The sequence below is a fragment of the Natator depressus genome, chromosome 1 (assembly GCF_965152275.1).
Source record: "Natator depressus isolate rNatDep1 chromosome 1, rNatDep2.hap1, whole genome shotgun sequence".
Taxonomy (NCBI): Eukaryota; Metazoa; Chordata; order Testudines; family Cheloniidae; genus Natator; species Natator depressus.
Window position 1 is genome coordinate 324,248,912 of NC_134234.1, and position 19,919 is coordinate 324,268,830.

General features: G+C 40.1%; 1 protein-coding gene across 2 annotated transcripts in view; it reads left to right on the forward strand.

Moving 5' to 3' along the window:
* The window catches only part of RSBN1L (round spermatid basic protein 1 like), a 99,603-nt gene that overhangs the window by 4,608 nt on the left and 75,076 nt on the right, over positions 1-19,919 (forward strand). For both annotated transcript variants that reach the window (XM_074942543.1, XM_074942544.1), the window contains exon 2: positions 18,110-18,226. In XM_074942543.1, the coding sequence (XP_074798644.1) occupies positions 18,110-18,226 (117 nt within the window). The remainder of the gene's footprint in view (positions 1-18,109; positions 18,227-19,919) is intronic.

The window sequence follows — 19,919 nt, forward strand, 5'->3', positions numbered from 1 at the left end:
TTTCCTCCCTCCCCCCCCCCCCCCCCCCGAATTGGTGCTGCAGAGCTGCTGGCTGCCACTAGGGGCCACTGGAGAGTCCAGTTTTCCCAACCCCCAAATAAATGATACTGCTGGAGGGGAGGGGCAGGAGGCGCTGAAGGTTCTGAGGAGCAGCAGTTCCCAGCAGACTCTGAAGGAAGAAGGTGGCTTGCAGGAAACTCTGCACAAGCCTGGGACCCAGGTTTTCTCCCTCTGGATTCCTGGGCTCAGGAAGATGCCCCCCCAGCTGGGCTCTGTGGGGGAGGGGGTCACAGGTGTCTGGGCTCGGCAGGGCCAGCGGCTGGGCTCTGGTGGGAGAGGGGGTAGAGGAACAGAAACTGGGTTGTCATAGGAGTTTATTTAACTCTCTACTCTGGGGAAATATTGTTTTTTGTTTTTGTTACAGATATAGTTGGTGACAGGTATTTTGAAATAAACTACCAAAATAAGTGAAACTGGTATGATTATATAGTGTTACTTTGATAAATAAAGTGTGCATAATTTTGCAGAACTTTAGAATACTGTGCACAGTTTTTTTTTTTTTTTTTGGTGCAGAATCCCAGGATGAGAGTTATGTCATGTACCCTGTGCTAAGTAATCCACTGCTGTGTAAAAGCATACAATGACCATCCTCAGGTTCTTCTGAACAAAACTGAAAACTTACCATCATCCTAAAGCAATATAACAGGTATAGAGATAAAATTTAGATCAAATTCCATGACCAAGTATGACTCGATTCTCATTCAGAAAATCTTGTAGTAGCTAAAGAGCACAGGATTCTTCAGCAGAATGCCATGCTATCAAACATAAACAAGATGTCAAAATGATGCAACTGCCTTTCATTTAAAAAAATTGAGACCTGTAGCAGAAAAGGTTACCTTCAGAAGGCATATGCATTTTTCTGTAGCTTTATTCAGATTTACGGTAGACTTCCTTCTACAGTTAAGAAAAGCAGCCTACCTTTTCTTCTGAATGTTGTGTATTAGAGAAGAGACAACTTTCTACTGCTTTCTGTTTCCCTGTGACCCTGGCTGCTATTAGTGCATTTTTTTTAAATTTTATTTGTTTTGGTAACCTATTATATGAAATGTTTGCTTACTGTGCAAGTGACATACATTAGTTCTCAATTGAATTTCCCTTCACACTCCCTCCATTTCATCCTTAGGAGGTAGGAAGAGCAGATCACAAGGTGACAGTAAGTGGTGTGATATGGTTTTACACTTTGGATATTTCTTTGTTTTTTAAGGCAGCTGGGGCCTGTAGCATACCCTTAGTGATACTGATTATAGCTGTTAAAAATTTTAAATGATTTACATATTTAAGATATACTGGCCCTGCATTATTTATTTATTTATTTTATTTATATATATATAAAAAAATATAAAGTTGTGTGTGTCACTATATAAGCATATCAATTTCCAAACACAAAGGTCCTTCTTAACAAGTCTTGGTCAGTAATAACAAGACTGACAATGTGAATATGCAGCAAAAGAGTATTTTAAGGAGATGGATTGTGATGTGGCTAAATCACAGGTCTGGGAATTGGGAGATTTAGATTCTATATCCTGATATACAAGAGACTTTGTTATCTTGGGCAAATCTTTTAATCTCTGTTTCCTCATTCTTGAAATGAGAGTAATATTTCCTCAGCACCTTGAGATATGAGGCTTAATTCATTGATGTTGGTTGGTTGGTTTTTTTTTTTTTTGGTGAACCTCTTTGAGATCCTCATATTGAAAGAACTGTTAAATTGCATATTAGTTTGTTCAAGACTGTCGCATAAAATTGGAGATATTTGAGACAGCAGAGTAAGGGACTATAAAATGAGAATGTAAAATGAGTCCTGGTCTTCTGTTCTTCTAGCATTGACCATATTATGTTACACTAACCTATTTGGTGGGTTAATAGGGTGAATAAATTGGGAGTATATTTTTGTCCTTTTTTAATTCTTTTAACCTTAGAGTAGAAAATGGTATCTGAACTCTTCAAAAACAGCAGGTGAAATGCATAAAACACTTTTTTTCCTTCTGATACCTGATTGCCCTGCAAAAGCAAAGCAATGACCAAAAACTTTTGTTGTGTGCGGGTACTCGTGTCTTGTTAGTATGCTGTCAAATGCACCAGGTAGTTCAAACTGTTGACCCTAACTACCTTTGCAAATTGCCTGATGACAATTAACACCATAGCTTAAAGACCTAAGCATTTCAGGTTTAAGCTGGCATAATACAAATACTCATTTTGAAAATGTGAAATGCAGTTTGTTTTTTGGGCAAGTTAACATTAGAGGCCCACTGGTACCTTCTCTGAAATGTGAGAGCGTTTATGAATGGTGGTTTTAAATGATTAACATTAAGATGACACTTTAGATTGAAAGCTAATTTTTACCCACCATAAAAGGAAGCATTTGAAAGGCACTTTAATACACAGATTGGTTTACATCTTCTAGTGTTTACATAATCAGACTTCAGCCTGAGCTCTACGACCCTCCTGCCTTGCAGGATCTTAGAGCCTGGGCTCTAGCCTGAGCCCAGAAGTCTACACCACAATGGAACAGCATTGCAGACTGAGTCAGCTGATATGGGCCAGCTGCAGGTTTTTCATTGCAGTGTAGGTGTAAGTTGAGGGAGCAGCTTCTGGTTGGGGGTGTGTGTTGGCTGATGAACCTAGTGTGTGGGGGGTGGTTCTTAAATCCACAGAAAAGAAAATGATTTCTTTACCCTCCAAGAGGCTCCCTTTCCTTCTACAGATCTCGTAATGTCATAGGAAGGGGATCCCTGCGTCTGTAGGCCTTGAGGGGGAGACAAGTGAGAACAAGGAGGTGGATCGACACTGTTCCTTTTTTTGAGACTTGTGCACACAAGGAAGTTGCACTTTTCTTTTTCCAGCACAATCTGCCATGTGTCCGCACACAGCTGAGCTTCTGTCTGCTTATCTTGCTAACTAAATTATTAAGCTACTTCAGAATTGACTTAACTCAGTTTTGTTGGAATTCATTGGTGCAAGCTCCATGTGGATGAGTTGCCATTCTGATATAAATACTTCAATTCAGTTAGTTTTTCTCTGGCTATCCATGCTGCAGTTGGTCACTGCTGAACTCACCTGTCTGGTTAATTATGCACACTCCACAGCTCTAGAGTCAGGATCCCCTAGGTAAGATATCCTGTGTCTTCACCTCCTGTCCCCACCCTCAAGTCTGTTCTTCTGGCATATGCCCATGTTGTCTCTTTGTGACTCAGACTCATTGCAAGGTGTGAGGCAGTTGTAGTTCCCCATGCTTCCACATGGTCCCATAAAGAAGTCCTTGGACTTAATTTTGCCATGGGGAGAGAGAGCACATCAGTCTCATCTCTCCAATGGTCACTGGAATGCTAAGGTTTACTAAATGAAGGAAATGGGTTACTCCTAGGACAAATATTCATGCCAGAGCAAAGCCAAGGAGCAGCAACAGAACTATAAAATACACAGGATGACCAGGCCTCTGGCAGTATGTGCACTGTGTGTACGTGCTATGAGGGGTTGGATTTTTTTAAAAGTTTTCTTTAAGCCCACAGGACGGAAGAACCTCCAACAAGTTTTAGGTGGCCTCTTGGTTCTCAACATGTGAAGCTCTCATTTACAAAGCTCTGTAGTCTCTTTATGGAGAAAAAAATTCCAATAGTGCCCCTCTTAATGACTGGGTTACATTCTGTCAGTCTTTGAGGAAAAGGGCTAGAAAATAATGTTTTAAATTAAAGTTTAGGGTTCTACCAGCCCTCTGTTGCCTTAATTAAGCATGACAGGGCTGACATTACCTAAATTTCTAATAAGAGAAATTTTAATAACTTTTGATAGGTAAAGTTACTGTTCAGAATTATAGTGAAGGTACTAAATCACTGTTAAGGGAGTCCAGTGAGGTAATTTCTTTTTTGCTATAAATTGGCAAAGCGTTATAAGGAAACTATTTACATGCTGTTTTCTAATGGATCCTAATTCAAGAACCAACTCTGTTTTTGTAGTGGAAAGAGACTGTCTGTCTGCTTCTGCTGTCCTGGCAGGGTAGGTGGAGTCCTTCCTCAGCACTTCCTTGGTCATGCGGCAGTAGTTCATTCCTTACTTCTGCTGTTCCAGCTCTCTCAGAATTTTTGGTAGGCTTAACCTTTTTTAGTGGGCTTCCCCAACAGAAATAGAAAAATGGAAATTGCCAGAGTTGCATTACTTCACTTAACATCTGCTGTGGATCCTGCTTGGCGTTCAGACTTCCCCACTGACTTCAGGAAAATATATTTTTATCTTTTTCACATGTAGTGGAATTGAGAGCTTGCCTCTTTTTTTTTTTTTTTTTTTTTTTTTAAATTTAACCCTTTCTCTTTATTTGGTTTGCTTTCATTTCCTTCATATTCTATATGCTTCATGTAAACACTTCCTCAATCCCCTTTTCTTTCTTCAGTGAAGTAGAAATTGGTAGTCTTATTTCACTTTCAGAACATAGAAGGAACTTTCTCAGCTATCATTAACTTTCCAGAAGCTTCTGATCAGCTTTCTTACAAGTCATCCAGTATCTCATTAGATTGAGCAGTAGTGAACAATTAAGTGCACATGAAGTGTGAAGGCAGTCTGGGAGATGGTGGAATTATCTTGGAAGTTCCAGACATACAGAAGTTTAGTTTTGAAATATAAAACTAAAACTGAGAGAAGCTTCACTTGCTGAGAAGAATTGAGGGAGTATATACTTCTTTTGAGGGCAAATCCTGTTCCTATTTTGTTCCCACAGAATATTCTTACAGGTTTTGTTTTGTGGAGCAAGATGTGAGGGGACAGGACATGGTGAGCATATATAGAGATGCACACTAGAATCCAGCTCTGCATGCTATTGTGCTGCAGAAACTTTGGCTGAGGTTGATTGCTGCTGTACAGAATAACTGACCATTCTTCTGCACGTAGTTAAGACACAAGTGGCATAGTCCTTGGCCCTAAAACTGGAGTTGGTGGCCTTGTTTGCTGTACTGATGCAATGTCCTGTTTTCCTCCTCTTCCAATCCCTGGCAGAACTCCCTAGTGCTCAGGCTGGGTTTGGGGCCTTAAATTTGTAAATTCATATCTCTCTTCAGGCTGTTTCCTGCATATTCAGAAAACAAAAACTGCATTTGTATATGTTTAGAAGGCCTTCTTTGGAACCATGAAGAGTAGACCCTTATATCTTTTTAGATGAAAACTTACATTTCTGAAGAATTTAAGGGAGTCTTTCTTCTTTATCATTCACAAGGGAAAACTTCCTTCTCTCCACTGGCAAGGAGATTTCTGGAATAATGTTTCCAATTCCAAGTTCTTTTCTTCCCTGCTTAAAGGGACACTAGCCAAATCTGTTTGAATAAGAAGAAAATAACTTTCTGTATTCCAAAATTGCTGTTTTGTTTGCACACAAGTCTAAGAGGCCTGCTCTTGTGTATTTGCCTGCACTTCACATATGTAGGTGAGTCACAGCCTATGAAGTAGTGTTCTTAAACTGTTAAACATTCCTCTGTATCTACATAACCAAATAAATGGATCTCAAATGGATACTTGAGATTTCACTTTTAAAAAATATTAGTAGTAAAATGAGGAGGGGCAGATTAAGACCAATATTCTACATTCACTCTTAATTTTTTCCTGAGTGTAACACACTTGGAGTTAAGAAGATTGACTATCGTTTAACAGTAATTTGTAAATATTTTGCCTTATGACAATTCTCCTTAAATCAAAGGGAGGAGGCAGAGGAAGAACACTTAAAATGTAATCTGTGATTGACTACTGATGTGGGTTACCATCTGGAAAATTAATGCAAAGCAGATACAGCCTTCTGACGTGCTACAAGGTCCTAAAGCTTGTTGCTTCCAGACCGGTTAAACCTCTCTTGCGTCTTCATAGGCTATGGGATACTATATTCAAAATGTTGCTGCTACCATTTGTTTTGCATGTATTATGCTTCCAAGACTGGGAATAATCTGCCAATCTGACTGGCTTGTTTTATGATCATTCCTTTTAAAACACTATATGTATAGAAAGCCCCCAATAGACCTTGGGCTGAATTACGTAATTCTGAACAGGATTGTCCTTCCCTCAGATTTTACGTTGCTGAGAGACAAAATTAGAAAATTGTTGATACCAGCAAGATATCTGGTTAGTAGATAATTACCACATTTTCCAGTATTAGTAAATTCTAAAGGCTGTTTATGGTATAAATGAGAATTACCCATTCCCTATCTTAAAAAAAAAAAAACAAACCAAACAAAGCCCACACCCATCTCTTCCCTTCCCTCTCCCCCACCCCTTGAAATAAAATGATTTGGAGAGGGACGATGCATTTCTTATTTCATTCTGAGTTAATTCAGTAGATATTGCTTGGTTTGTATCTTGGGGTGGGGATGGGAAGGAAGATTTCCTTGTAATGGGATTCTTTGTGTTGATCTAACAGCAGAGTATGCCGTTAAACAGTCATTTCTTGTTTGAGTTGATTGCATTTCAGTGGTAGGTGTAGTGTTTAGATATTATATAAAAGAATGTTAAATATAGTAAAGCCTGTATCAACATGAATTTGAAACTCCTGCATTCTTCAAAAGTGGTGAACATGCAAGTGTATTATGCAGCTCCTCCCAAACGTCTATAGCCATGGTGTTTGTGCATCTTGAATATGCCACATTTTACATAACTTTTTTTGAAATGTGCAAAAATAGTCCCTATTAGTGCCCCCTCCAGCCCCCCGAGGAACGATTGGTCCAGTAATTAAAGTGCTAGTCTGCACTGTGACACCCAGGTTCAATTCCTTGCTCTGCCTCAGACTTCCTGTCTGAAACTGGACAAATGACTTAGTCTCTGCCTCAGTTTCCCATCTCTACCCCACAGGGGTATTGAGAGGATAAATGCTTTAAGGATTATATGGCACTAAGAAGATTGAGGGGATTGGGGCCATATAGGTACCTATAATAGATGGGTAGATTCACGTGTTCTCCTTGTGCAATTTCTTTTCTTTTTTTAACTTCAGAAGTTGGACCTTGAAAGAAATTTATAACCCATAGTAAAAGGTTCTATAGCCATATAAATAAAAAGAAAACAAGAAAAGAAGTCTGACTGCTTAGCACTGAGGATGGGGTGGAGATTAAAGATAATCTAGGCATGGCCAACACCTAAACAAATACTTAGCCTCAGTTTTTAATAAGGGTAATGAGTTTAGGAGTAGTGCCAGGGTGGCTGATGGAAATGAGGATATGGAAGTAGAGATTACTACATCCAAGGTGGAAGTCAAATCAAACATCTTTAAAAGGAGTAAATTGGGGTAGGGAGTAGTAATCTCTATCCAAGAATAATTTCCCCATCTTCTCCAATTTAACTAATTTCCCATGTGGAAGTGTATCAGATGCCTTACTGAATTCCAGGTAGACTAGATCCACTGCATTTCCGTTAGCTGTGTGTTTTTTGTTTTTTGTTTTTTTTTAATGATATCTTCTCAAAGAAGGATCAGGTTGGTCTGGCAAGATCTACTTTTTGTAAGACCATGTTGTATTTTATCCCAATTACGTTTTACCTCTGTCCTTAACTACTTTCTTTCAAAATTTTGTTCTAAGACCTTGCATACAACTGATTTTCAACTAACAGACTTGTTGTTTCCCAGATCACTTCCCCGCCTTCTTAAAAATAGGCACCCTCCAACCCCCTGCCCCTAGCCATGAGCCCCCTCCCACACACCCAAACTGCTACTGCTGGCCCAGTGGCTGGCTGCCTGACTCAGGCAGGCCCTGAGCCAGCACCAGCCGCTGCAAAAGTAAAAAAAAAAGTCACGGAATCAGTGACCTCTGTGACAGACTCACAGCCTTACTCATGAACCATGGATAAGTTCCTGCATACACTGACTCCCGGGCAATGTTAATATCTCTGGGTATATACTTTCCTACGAACAAACCATTCAAGTGGGTCTCAAATTGCCCAGAGGTCATGCCCTGCCTAGTTGTCTGGATTTCATAGCCACTGAATCCGCTGGAAAAAAACACTTCTAGAGAGAGAGAGCGCAACTCGCCCAGTCATCACTGAAACAAGTTTGATGGTTGGTTTGGGGGTTTGATTCTTTATGCACCTCTAACTGACATGCTGCAACCATTCACCCACCTCCTCGCCTTTGGAGAGTGCCTTTCCCATTTCCAACAGGCTTAGTGACAAATTACAACAACAGACAAGTCATAGAGGCGGATAACATCGGGCTACACCATCCACTTTGTCCCTCTCTTTCTTCCCTCTTCGGGGTCCCTCTCATGATCAAGAAGGGCACACTATCTTTTGCTTAGGAGCAATAGAGCCAGTCCCATCTCTTGAGAGAGGGTAGGGGTTTTATTAAAGTATTTTCTTGCTGCAAAGAAGGATGGTAGATGACTCATCTTAGATCTAAGACAAATGAATAAATTTGTAAAGTCTCAGAAGTTCAAGGCGGTGACTCTGGAAGCTATAATTCCTTCTCTAGAAGAGATTGGTTTTCACCCTTAACTTACAGGGCTCCAATTATCCGCATGCTCTTCCCCTCTCCACCCCCCAGGAAACAAGTTAGATTTACCATGGGCCAGGATCATTTTCAATACTGAGTATTCTCAAAGGTTCTAGTGATAGTAGCTGCTTACCTTCATCGAGAGGAGATTTTAGTCTTCCTGTATCTCAATGACTGGCTACTCAAGAGACAATCTTACGAAGCAGTACTGGCTTCCACCCAGACAGCCTGTTCTCTCTCCTTTTTTTTTTTTTTTTTTTTTGAGGTCTCTTTTCAGTGTAGAAATGTACTTTACATTATGATCAGCCCTTATTCAATATATTGCTTGACAATGTCACCAACTATTGCCCTGCTTCTAATCCACTTTTTTTGAGAAGGAGAGACTTGAGAAAATTGTACCTCCATGCCATTTGGAATCCTTGGATATCCTTGATTTTTTTCATTTTGTGTTTTGGACTGGGCATAGCACTGAGATTGCTCTGGTCTCTGTGGTTGACTTCATTCTAGCAAAGGATGCTGGTCAGGTAGCCATGTTTAATTTTATTAATATTTGTCAGCTGCCTTTGATACTGTTGACTTGCTTGTGGACCCATCCAGTGTGGGTCATATGATTTTCATTGTTCTCAGAGGCTTGGGCCTATTGCTTACTGGCTCTCAAGTGCCTGTTGTACAGTTCCATGAGGCTTCATCTTTCCTGATCTTCATGTATGCAAGGCCACTGTGGAAGACTACAAGACTATTTTGGTTGATGGGGCTACCAATAGGGGGATGACCTCTATCTTTTCTTCACCAGTCCTTACTGTGAGGGTGCTCGGTTTTTTCTCTCTGCCTGGTTAGGCATCTACAACGTATTCCTTAGAAATCTAGACCATGCCACAGTAATCAGTCTGTCAACTTGGTTTGACAATATGCTCTACATGGGGCTATAGTTAAAGACTACTTGAAAGCAGCAGATGGTATTTCCTGCTTGCTAGGTGATGGTAGTCAATAAACATACTAGGTTTTCAGCAACCGTGCTCTCTTTCAGGTGTAATTCACTGTGATGGTCTTTTAAGTATGGTTAGGTTCAGGGTGGATTTGATTTAAATCAAATTGATTTAAATCACTAGTCAAGAAGACTCTATTTAATCATGGATTGCTACATAAAAGTGCATTCTTGTTGGCTGTTATAACCTTAATACATATTCTTCGCAACTCAGATGTAGGCTTCATTTTTAGAAGATGCAGACTGTACATTTTTAAAGTGATTTATTTTGAAAACTTTTCAGATTAGCTTTTACAGCTATATCAGAAAATGAATAATTGTTTGGTTATTTCATTTACCAAAGGTAACTGAAGCAGATATTTATGAAGTCACTGGGATGTGAACAGTCTCCAGTTCAACAGGATAATCATTAATATTTGGAGGATTTTCTTGCCATGTTGTATTAGGAGGAGAACATCACCAGACAGACATTTAAATTTGTTTTATTTAACTATAACGACCTTATGTATTCTGGATTTTTTTCTTCAACAGCAAACATACAATATTTTAACAAAACAAGCATATGCATTTTTGAATTTAAACCATTCAAGTTTTTTAAAATCAGGTTTGTTTTTGTTAATTTTAACTAAAATAGTCAAACTTAATTTTTGTTTTTTAAAAAATATATTTCATTTAACTATGTCAGTCAGGTCAACATGAGAAACTTAAAATACTGGCTTCTGCAGCTAACTCAGTCATCTTCACCATTTTCCTGTTTGTTCCTGTAAAGTGTGGGTTCTTAATCTGGAAAAGAAAAAAAGCTTTCCTGCTTTTTCAGGTCCCAAACGATTTCTCAATTTAGAATGAATTAGTCCAAAGGAAGAAAATATTCTTTCTACACCGGCAGAAGAAGCTACTGCTGTTAAGTGAGATTATCCCTTGAACAGTCTCTGAATCCAAGTGCTTAAGTGACTTCCTCCAGTTCACTGGTGTGACTTTCTTTAAAACATCCTCAGCAAACTTACTTCTTGAATGGTTCGCCCTTTAGTTCTGAAGTTTATTATAGTTGGCATTATGGAGGGATGATTGCTGGATGCCCATGTCACAGCCAACTCCCCTGCTTCAGCAGTTAAGGTTTGACCCTGGTACAGAGTATTGAGAATATTTGCAAGAAAATGAGCTAGAGACCGTGTTTGTCCCATTTGTTTTTTTTTTAATGCTTGTAATTCAGCTCTGTCATTGCATATTTTTCTTTTTAAGATCTCACTCAGTTCCTTCCAAATTTCAACTGTGTCAGCAAATAAACAGCTATTTCTCTGCATTTTGTTCAAGGCTACAGAAATAGGCTTCAGGGTACTCGGCATGTGTTCAACATTTCTCTTAAGCCCAGTGTTGAGAACTTGGGCTATGACAGTGCCATCTGTTTTTTCACGATTTTGTTCACAAACTGTCATCAGATTAGGCCAGTTCTTGATACAGTGTTCAAAACAGTCCACGACTGAGTTCCATCGTATGTCTTGTGGGAGAGTTAGCTTGGTTCCTCCCACTTTTTTTCAGAGCAGCTGCTGTAAAGTGGTTGTTACGGAAGTATTTTGCAATTTCAACAACATTTAACTTTTATTTCTGGAACACTGAAGTCTTTGGCTAGGAGGTGCATCAAATGAGCTCTACAACTATATGTTGTTAGCTTGGGACTCTCTTCTAAATTTCTTCTCATCTTGGATACATTTGCAGCATTGTCTGTGATCAACCTGTGTACTAGACATTTTAAATTTTTTTTCCACACTTTGTTATAGCTTTTACTGCTGCTACTTGTAAGTATTCTGCTTTGTGTGCATTTCCTGATGTATCAGTTGTTTCTGGAAGGAAGACATTTCCTTCTTCTGTTGCCACACAAGCAAATACAGCAGGATCATTGTGGACATTGCTCCACCCATCAAGACTCAGGTTAATAATTTCACTCTCTAGACCTTTTGCACACTGCTCAATTTCTCTTTCATACACTTTATCCAGCAGTTTGCCTGTGACACCTGCACTGTTGGGTGGACTGTATCCTGGTCTTAATGACTGAACCATTTTAATAAAGTGTGGGTTCTTAATTATATGGAAAGGAGAGTTTGTTGCATAAACAAACTGGGCAATTTTTTCATCAATTACCTCTTTTTTTGATAAGAACCAGCAGATATTAAAAAAAACAAAAACTTACCTATGGTTGTTTCTGGATGATGGAGATTTTTTTTTTCCTCTTTGCTACAGGTGATATACTGTGGCTATGTGACATACATGATGTGACTGAAACGCTATCATTGGCAGAACTATGAAACTATAGAAAATGATGGTGATCTTGAAGGTGGATAGTCTTCAGAATCCTGTATGTTGAGGATGGATTCTCCTAAACAAAATAAGTCAATGCAGTTATTTAATTATTATTGCCATACTGCTCATTTAGTATTACTCCATTGCATTCACTGACACTGGGTACTACTTTAAAGGTGAAACTGTAAAAGGAAGACCTACCTATTTCAACTATTTATTTTTTATCACAACTGCATCTAAAATGCTAGTACCATACAGTAGCAACTATATTTTTTGCTCAAACATGAGAATTCAAGAATAGTCCAGAAGGAAGACAAGCAGTCCTTAAGAAAGAAGTATGAAATAAAAGTTTACCAACCCAAAGATCCTGCATGTTCAGACATGTTCCTTTCATCATCTTCAATGCAGCTTCCTCCTGAGAAGGAACACTTCTCATGATGTCGTTATTTTGGGCAACCAGGCCTTGCATTTCTTTTTTTCACTGTTTGCGTTTTGCACGCATGCCTATCTTACCCACAGGTAGAGGAACTTCATTAAAATATTTCCAAACTGGGTCTCTTTTACAGCCTGCTGCCATTATAGGTTTTTCCTTGTAGTGAGAATAGTATGGTAGATCTCAAATCAATGAAGGCTACACTCAGAAAGACCTCAAGACTTCTGGAGTATGCTGCTCAAACAGTTTCACTTTTGTTTCTACTGCCTGTCACTCCCTTCTCACATTTATCTCCAGACTTCTTCTTTGTCCAGATCTATTCCACCCCCAACAATCTTCTAATTCATTGAACTTTTTCAAACTTTTTACACTTTTTGAGAGAGGTAAGGGATTGACTGTGTACACAAATTTGCAGAGGAATAATAGGGTTGAGGTCTGTTATTTCTCACCTCTGTATATTATTATTATTATTATTATTATTTTTGCTGTTAACAAATGTTATCTCTGGAGACAATCCACAGTTTGAGAACTGCAAAACTAAGCATCTCTGATAGTGCTCAGTCTAGAAGATACCGAGTCCCATTGGGTAGATAGAAAGATTAAACTAAATCTATCCACAAGTCCCTGGAACCCCATAAGATTGGGTCCCCTAATCCATGAACTATTGGAACTCATTTACAAAACTTTTTTTAAACATTACATGAATATATTGTTTCATACTGTGGAATTAGAATTTATAATCCCTATTCCATGATGAGATATCTTTGAGCTATGATGTATCTTAATTAAAACTTTCTTTAGATAGGATTCTTCCCCCCCCCGCAAAAAGTATTTTATCAAAAAAAAACAACTGATTTTTATCCACCCTGGTTAGGTTATTGGCTGTCTGAAACTTTCTCCTTGTGATCAGCTGAGGTCAGCCCAGGTGCTTGAACTAAAACTTCAGGTGTTTAATGCCATGAGGGAGTTGTGGGGGCAGGACACTTCTGGTGTTGGGTTTTTGGCTCTGGAGAGTGCTCCCTCTTCAGATTTAATGAATCACAAGCTTACTGACATTCAGGATGGTCCAAGTGCTATTTTTCTCAAGTAGGGAGAAAATTTGGTGATTTGGTTGTTTTGTGGACAATGGTCTTTGTCCTTTGCAAGATGTAATTATGTTGTGTTAGACTTGATATATGTACTCTGAGCCTTAATGTATGGTGCATGTCTTTAAAAACAAAAAAACAAAAAAAAAACCACACCTTCCCTCCACCCATAAATATCTTGCTTAATATTACTTCACTAACATACCAACCCCCCTCAGTCTCCACCTTCAAGAAACCGCTTAAAACAAGATTGGGTATAGGTTTTTATTTGTGTCCTATTTTTGTGTATTAAATTCTTTCAGACTGTCATCTCTCTGCTGCTAAACTATGCTGTATAAAGTGTACTTCTGTGGTACTTAATAAATGATCATTTGAAAGCAGTTTATTTTGACATCAGAGGTCAAGTTATGTAGCTACACCAAAAGGCTCCTAACATGGTTGTCTGCCTCTGTAAAAACCCATCTATATACAGACTGCTGTTAGCCCCATCCACCCTCACTTCATATACATTTGCAAAGTATGAATCATATGTGTTGTGGAACGCAGTTTCTGTGTAACATAAAGGTCAAGCCTCTGAGCTTTGGGGTTGAATGCCCATCTGTGGCTACTTTAAGATTTCTAGAACAGTCTCTCCACAGGTTTCTAGGTGAAGCAGAGTAAGGTCTAATATCTGTCTTGGGTTCCTGCTGTTGGCCTTGGATTTTTCAGCCAGAATTTGGTCCACTTATGCCAGTATATTATTAGATTACCCTATGAACATCTGGTTGAAATATATAGTAGACGATTCTTATAATTTGCTTATTCTTCCAAATTATAAATACAAGCTAAAACATTTACTATTTTTCTTTTTCTAAGTGGAACCACATAATTTCAGCAGTTCTCTAGTGGTCTGTTTTTCAAAAGGGTTAAAAAAATAATAAAGGAGCTAAAACTAATCTTACATTTAATTGCACTACTTTTATTTTTTTTAAACATAATTTGCTGTGTATTGGCTCTTATCTATCTTGGTAAAGGAGTTATTCATGTTTTGATAAATGTTCTACATAAGTACTGTAGTGCTTGAGTCAGTTTCTCTAAAAGTTTTAAATCAGCTTAAATTAACTATATTGTGAACTGTGTGCCATATCTCAATTTTGGCATCTTCCTCAAAATTCCTTTGAATTTCATGTGAATTCAATATGTTGAATATGGAATGCAGCCTAAAATATCTCCAAAACTAGTTTCCATGTGAGTCCACTTTAAAATGTGGTACTTCTTCAAGGGGCCTCTTCACATACCCATTCTTGATGTGCCAGAAGGCTTGGACTGGCGCTTTCATGTCTCCTGCCCCTGAGTGTTTGAAGGGTGCAACTGTAAAAGGGATATGGCACACAGACTACATCATTTCCTTACAACTGTGATAGGTGGGTCAGGAACCTTGCCAGGTCCTTGGAATTGGATTTATTGAACTAGATCATTTCCAGTGCTGCTGACTTCTTTAATTAGGCATTAGGTGTTTTTTCTTTTTTTGGCTCAGGATCTGATGCAGTTCCTTTGTTCTGGTATGTTGGAACCAAAGATAAAGAAACCAGGGTTCCAGAGGTGCACCTCTTGCCCAGCATTGTTTCCTCTGCTTAATGTACTTCTGGGGGAATTCTGCAGCAGTGTGCATGCACAGAATTTATGTTCACCGCAGATCTTTGCTTTCCTGGAGAAAAATGACTTGCTGACGGGGAAGCAAAGGGAAGCCACAAGAGTAGTCATGCAACCCTCCCCAGCAGTATATTTCAGGGGCCCAGGGCAGCCAGCAGAGAGGTAAATCACCGTTGGGTAGGAGGCAGGACTGGGGAAGACCTAGCTGGTGGCTTCTATCCTGCACCGGGCTCAGCTGCTAGTCCTGGCTGGGCTGGGGAGGACAGGACTTCCTCTTCCCTTGCATGGCATCCAGGGCCAGGTCAGACCCATCCCCAGATTTCTGCCCTGGCTGAAGGAAGCTCTGCAAACACCCTGTTTCCTGCATTCCTCAGCTGCAAGGGGAGGGATCCCTGTACAGGGAGCTGCTCCCCCATCTGCCCAACCCCTGTGCATCCAGACCCTCCCGCCGGGCCCCACACTCAGAATCCCTCCTCTGATGAGCTCCACTCCCCCTGCACCTGGACCACTCCAACAAGCCACCCGGATTCCCACCCCACTGAGCCCCCAACAAGCTGCATCTGGACCCTCCCCTGCATCTTCCACGCACCCCTGCTGAACCCCAACCATCGCCTGGACCCCCTCAGAGTCCCATTTCCATTGCACCCAGAACCCCTCCCCAACAAGCCCCTGTGCATCCAGATCCCTCCCACACCTGGATCCCCCACGGAGCCGCCCGCACCCAGATTGCCCCACACAGAACCCTCTCAACCCACACCTGGATCCCCTCACACTAATCCCCTTCCCACTTCGGTCCTGCCTTGCTGAGCCTGCCTGCCCGCACCTGATGCACCTGGCACAGAGGGGCAGGGCCCTGGGGTGTTTCTGGGGCAGGCCAAGTTCTTGCACTTGTCGTTGTGTCAGGGTTTGGTTCAGCCTCACTGCTGAGTCCGTGTCCTGGGGGGAGCTGCACAGTGATCTCCCACCTTTGTGCAACCAGTGGCCTATGCTCCCCAATGCTATGCTGGAGCCTCCACATTTATTTCACAAATAAAATTTGCAGAACTTTAAAAATTCTGCAGCAAAAATATTTTAATTTTTTGGCGCAGAACACTCAAGAATATTAATGGAAAGTAATTAACTTTTTTCCTTGCTCTGTGTGCATCACCCTCAGCACCAGAAAGGACTATTGGAATTGCCTCCTTGCTATGCTGTTGAGGCAGCGTTAGTGGCTAAACCTTCTGGCTTTGAAATGCATGGTTCCTTAAGTGCGGTGACACCAGGTTCAGCTCTGACTTCTGAGGGGGTTAAAAAGCCTGGTATGGTGTCAATAATTATGAACCCACAAAGATTTACTCCTGGGGAAATTCTGCACCAAAAAATTCTGCGCACAATATTTTAAGATTTTGCATATTTTATTTGTCAAAATAACACAATAGAATTATGCCAGTTTCAATTATTTTGTTAATTTATTTCAAAATACCTGTCGGCAAGTATGTCTGTAAGAATACAAACCAAAACAAAGATTCTGGTTTAAAAAAAAAAAATTTTTTTTTTTTTTTTGGACAAATAGATTCCTTACTAGGCATATTAATACAGAACTTTGTATTCATTTAAATTACAATATTGAACTCTGTATTTCCTGCACTCATCAGAAACAGTGCAAAGGCTTGGGGGAGTCAGGGGTAGCAGAGGAGCTGAGAGAGAGGAAAGGAGCCTGGGGTGAACTTGGAGGGTTGTTGCATGTGAGTTTGAGAAGTATGGAATGGGTTTTTTGAGGGGTAGGGGTGGTATTGTTGGGGAGCCTCCCCCGTGCAGAACCTGGCTGACTCCCATTTAGACAGACACTTTTGTCCCTGTCCCCGAACCCCTCATCCCCAGAGGTCCCTGCGGCCCCCCCATCCCCAGGTGGCCTTACATCCCCACTCCCATTCAACCCCTGGCTCAAGGCTCTCACCCCACTAGTTCCTGAGCCCATGCCCCACTCTGTTCTCCCCCAGCCATTCTGAACCCCAGTCTGTGCCCCCCACCAACAGCTCTGTGTGCCCCACTCTGTCTTAACCTAGCTCTGCAGGCAGGGTGCTGTGATGAACTTCTTCTCCTGAGGGAATTGCACAGAATTCCCCCCCCCCCCCCCCCCCCGAAAATATATTCTGCCCCAGAGGTGCTGCTGTTCCGCCTTTTACCCATTAGATTCTGCTGTGGTACCAGAACTGCCGGCTGTGTTCATGCTGCTGGCTGTTCTGTTGCCACAGCAGACTCTGGTGGGAAAAGTTGGAACTGCCACACTTGGGCAGAATATATTTTCTGCTGTGGGCGGGGAGGGAGGTAGAATTCTGCACCAAACATGAATTCTGCACATGTGCAGTGATGAAGAATTCCTCCAGAAGTGAAGATTGCAAAGTGGTGGAAGCCCTAATGCTTGGGATGCTTAACATTTAAAAAGACTTCTTGTTGTGCCAATACAATATTGCAAAAGGAGAGGCCTGATATTTCTCTTCCATTTCCATCTGAGTCTAACGTCTAATTGCTGTTTATGCTACACTGCAACCAGGGCATTCCATTTAAAAGACCTTGATCTCCAGATTTAGCTGGAGTGTTTGTTTCAAACGGGTCAGCAGTAGTGACAAATGTAAAAACAACTCGAACCTTTCAAGTATCTTTTTAAAGTTTCATTTGCAATATGGAGTGTTTAGGATATTAAGAGGATGTTTTGGTGCAGAGTTGCTGTTGTGGACATGCCTGTAGGAAAATGCAAATTCCAATTTTTTTTCTTTTGGATTTCTTTGGAGGATAAGAAATAAACAAAATATTTAATGAAACTGTGAACTTCAAGAAATCAAATCTACTTGCCGATGAAATATAAACATAGCCAGAAGTACTGACTTGTGATGAATATGCATAAATTGTTTTAACCACTGATACGGTACCAGATTATATAAAAGGTTGTGTACAGTTGGTTCAACAGAACCAGAAAACAGAAGTTCAGCATAGTTAGACAAACTTTCAGTATTGTACAACAGATATGAGATACTTGTAAATGTTTGTCCAAGTCCTGTGGATTTAAATATCTCTTCCTTTCCCACTCCCTCCCCAAACTGATTAGAGCCTTTGTTTGTGTAGTATGAAACGTACATGTGATAATTTCATGTGAAACTCTTCTGTTCCTGCTCAGTCTTAAAATGTTTTCCTTTCAGATCAAATCAAAGACAAAATTAAAGAGAGGGACAGAGAGAAGCAGAAAGAAAAGAAGAAACATAAAATAATGAATGAGATCAAGAAAGAGAATGGAGAGGTCACATTATTGCAGAAAGGTATGTTCAAACGAAACAGTATTAATCTGTAATGTGTTAATGTCTAAAAATATATATTTCCAGTGAATGCTGAATTTTAGTGACTCTTCTCATTTTTTAATAAAAAGCCCATTTTCCAGATGGTTGTAATGAGGCAGTGTAAATTTTACAAATTGAAAACTGAAAATCTGCTTTTGTCATGTGCTATTAATAGGAAAAAAGTATGTTCTCCCTGTTACCGTAGTTTAAATGTCCTATACATCATACTAGTGCTATAAACTACATAATTTAAGATAGCGGCATCTTTTGTTTTGGTTTTTGTATCTAAATATTACTGAAACTAACATTATTAGGCTGCAAGGTCAAGAACTCAAGTTAGGAAATGCCAGAATTAAGATTCTCTGCAATCTTAATTTGGCCACCTTGTACCTATGCATTATGATATAGTTTTTGGGGTCATTGCTATAGGATTATTAGTTCTCCTGTAAAGAGGAGAGAGAGAAGCCCATTCTCAAGTTATTGGGCATTCACTTCACTCTGAAATAATCCAAGTTTGTTTGACCTTTAGACATAATGCAATGGGTCTATGCATTATAATAGTGTTATAATTATGTGATTCCATTTGTTTTCCTACTGGACCCCTGCGTCAGTCAGTGCACAGGATGGACAGTGTTCATTTTAATGAGCAGCTATTCAATATTTTGTTTTTTCTTCATTGTTCAATGTGGCACCCCAGGCCTTTTTTACTGCACACTATTCAAACCTGCTCTGAAGGCAGAATTATTAATTTCCTCATCGGCTTTTCTATGGCACTCATCATAACAGTATCTACTCCTTTCGAGCATTAATTTATCTGCACAGAATCCCTGAGAGGTGAGGGGCATTATTCACATTTTGCAGATGGGGTGTTGAGACAGATATATTCAGATCAAAAGTATCCACTAATTTTATGTGCCTAATCGGAGACACCTAGAATGTTACGGGGTTTTTTCTCCCCAGGTTATTAGCATTATACAGAAATTCGTATGTTCAAAGCACAACGCCCACTGAATTCAGCTGGGTGCTTAGCAGTACTGCAGATCAGACCCAAGGGTCTTGAGTCAAGGACCCAAAAATTAAGGAACCTACAACTGGTGACCAGCTTTGAAAAGTTTAGTGTAGTGACTTATCTAGCATCACATAGGAACTCTGTGGCACAGGCAGGGATAGAATCCAGTTCTCCAAGGTTACATGAAGAGAAAGCATGGTCTGAATGTTCTCTCCTGCTTCATTCACTACACACCTTCCAACTTCTACAACAGATGAGGCAGGGGTTCTACAGACAACAATGTCCTTTACTCCATAGTCCTGATTCATCCCCAGAGCAGGTTCATCCTGTGTACCAAATTAAGCTGGGGCCCCGTGGAAATATGTGAGCAGGTCATTAAAGGATGTATCATGATAAATACACACAAGGGATCTAGAGTTGCACTGGCTACCTTAATTCTAGCATTTCTCAAATTTTGAGCATTTAATTTTGACTTTGTAACCTTAGTGCCCTAGTCTCTTTGTGTGTGAATTAAAAAATGCAAACTGAAAACCATATTGACACATGTTCAGCGGTAGAGTTGGAATCTTTAAATTCACTGCATGGACATCTGCTACTTCAGCTAACTGAGTAACAGATAATTATTGTAGGTTCTCCTCTTCTGTGAACCAGACCAAAGGGGAATGA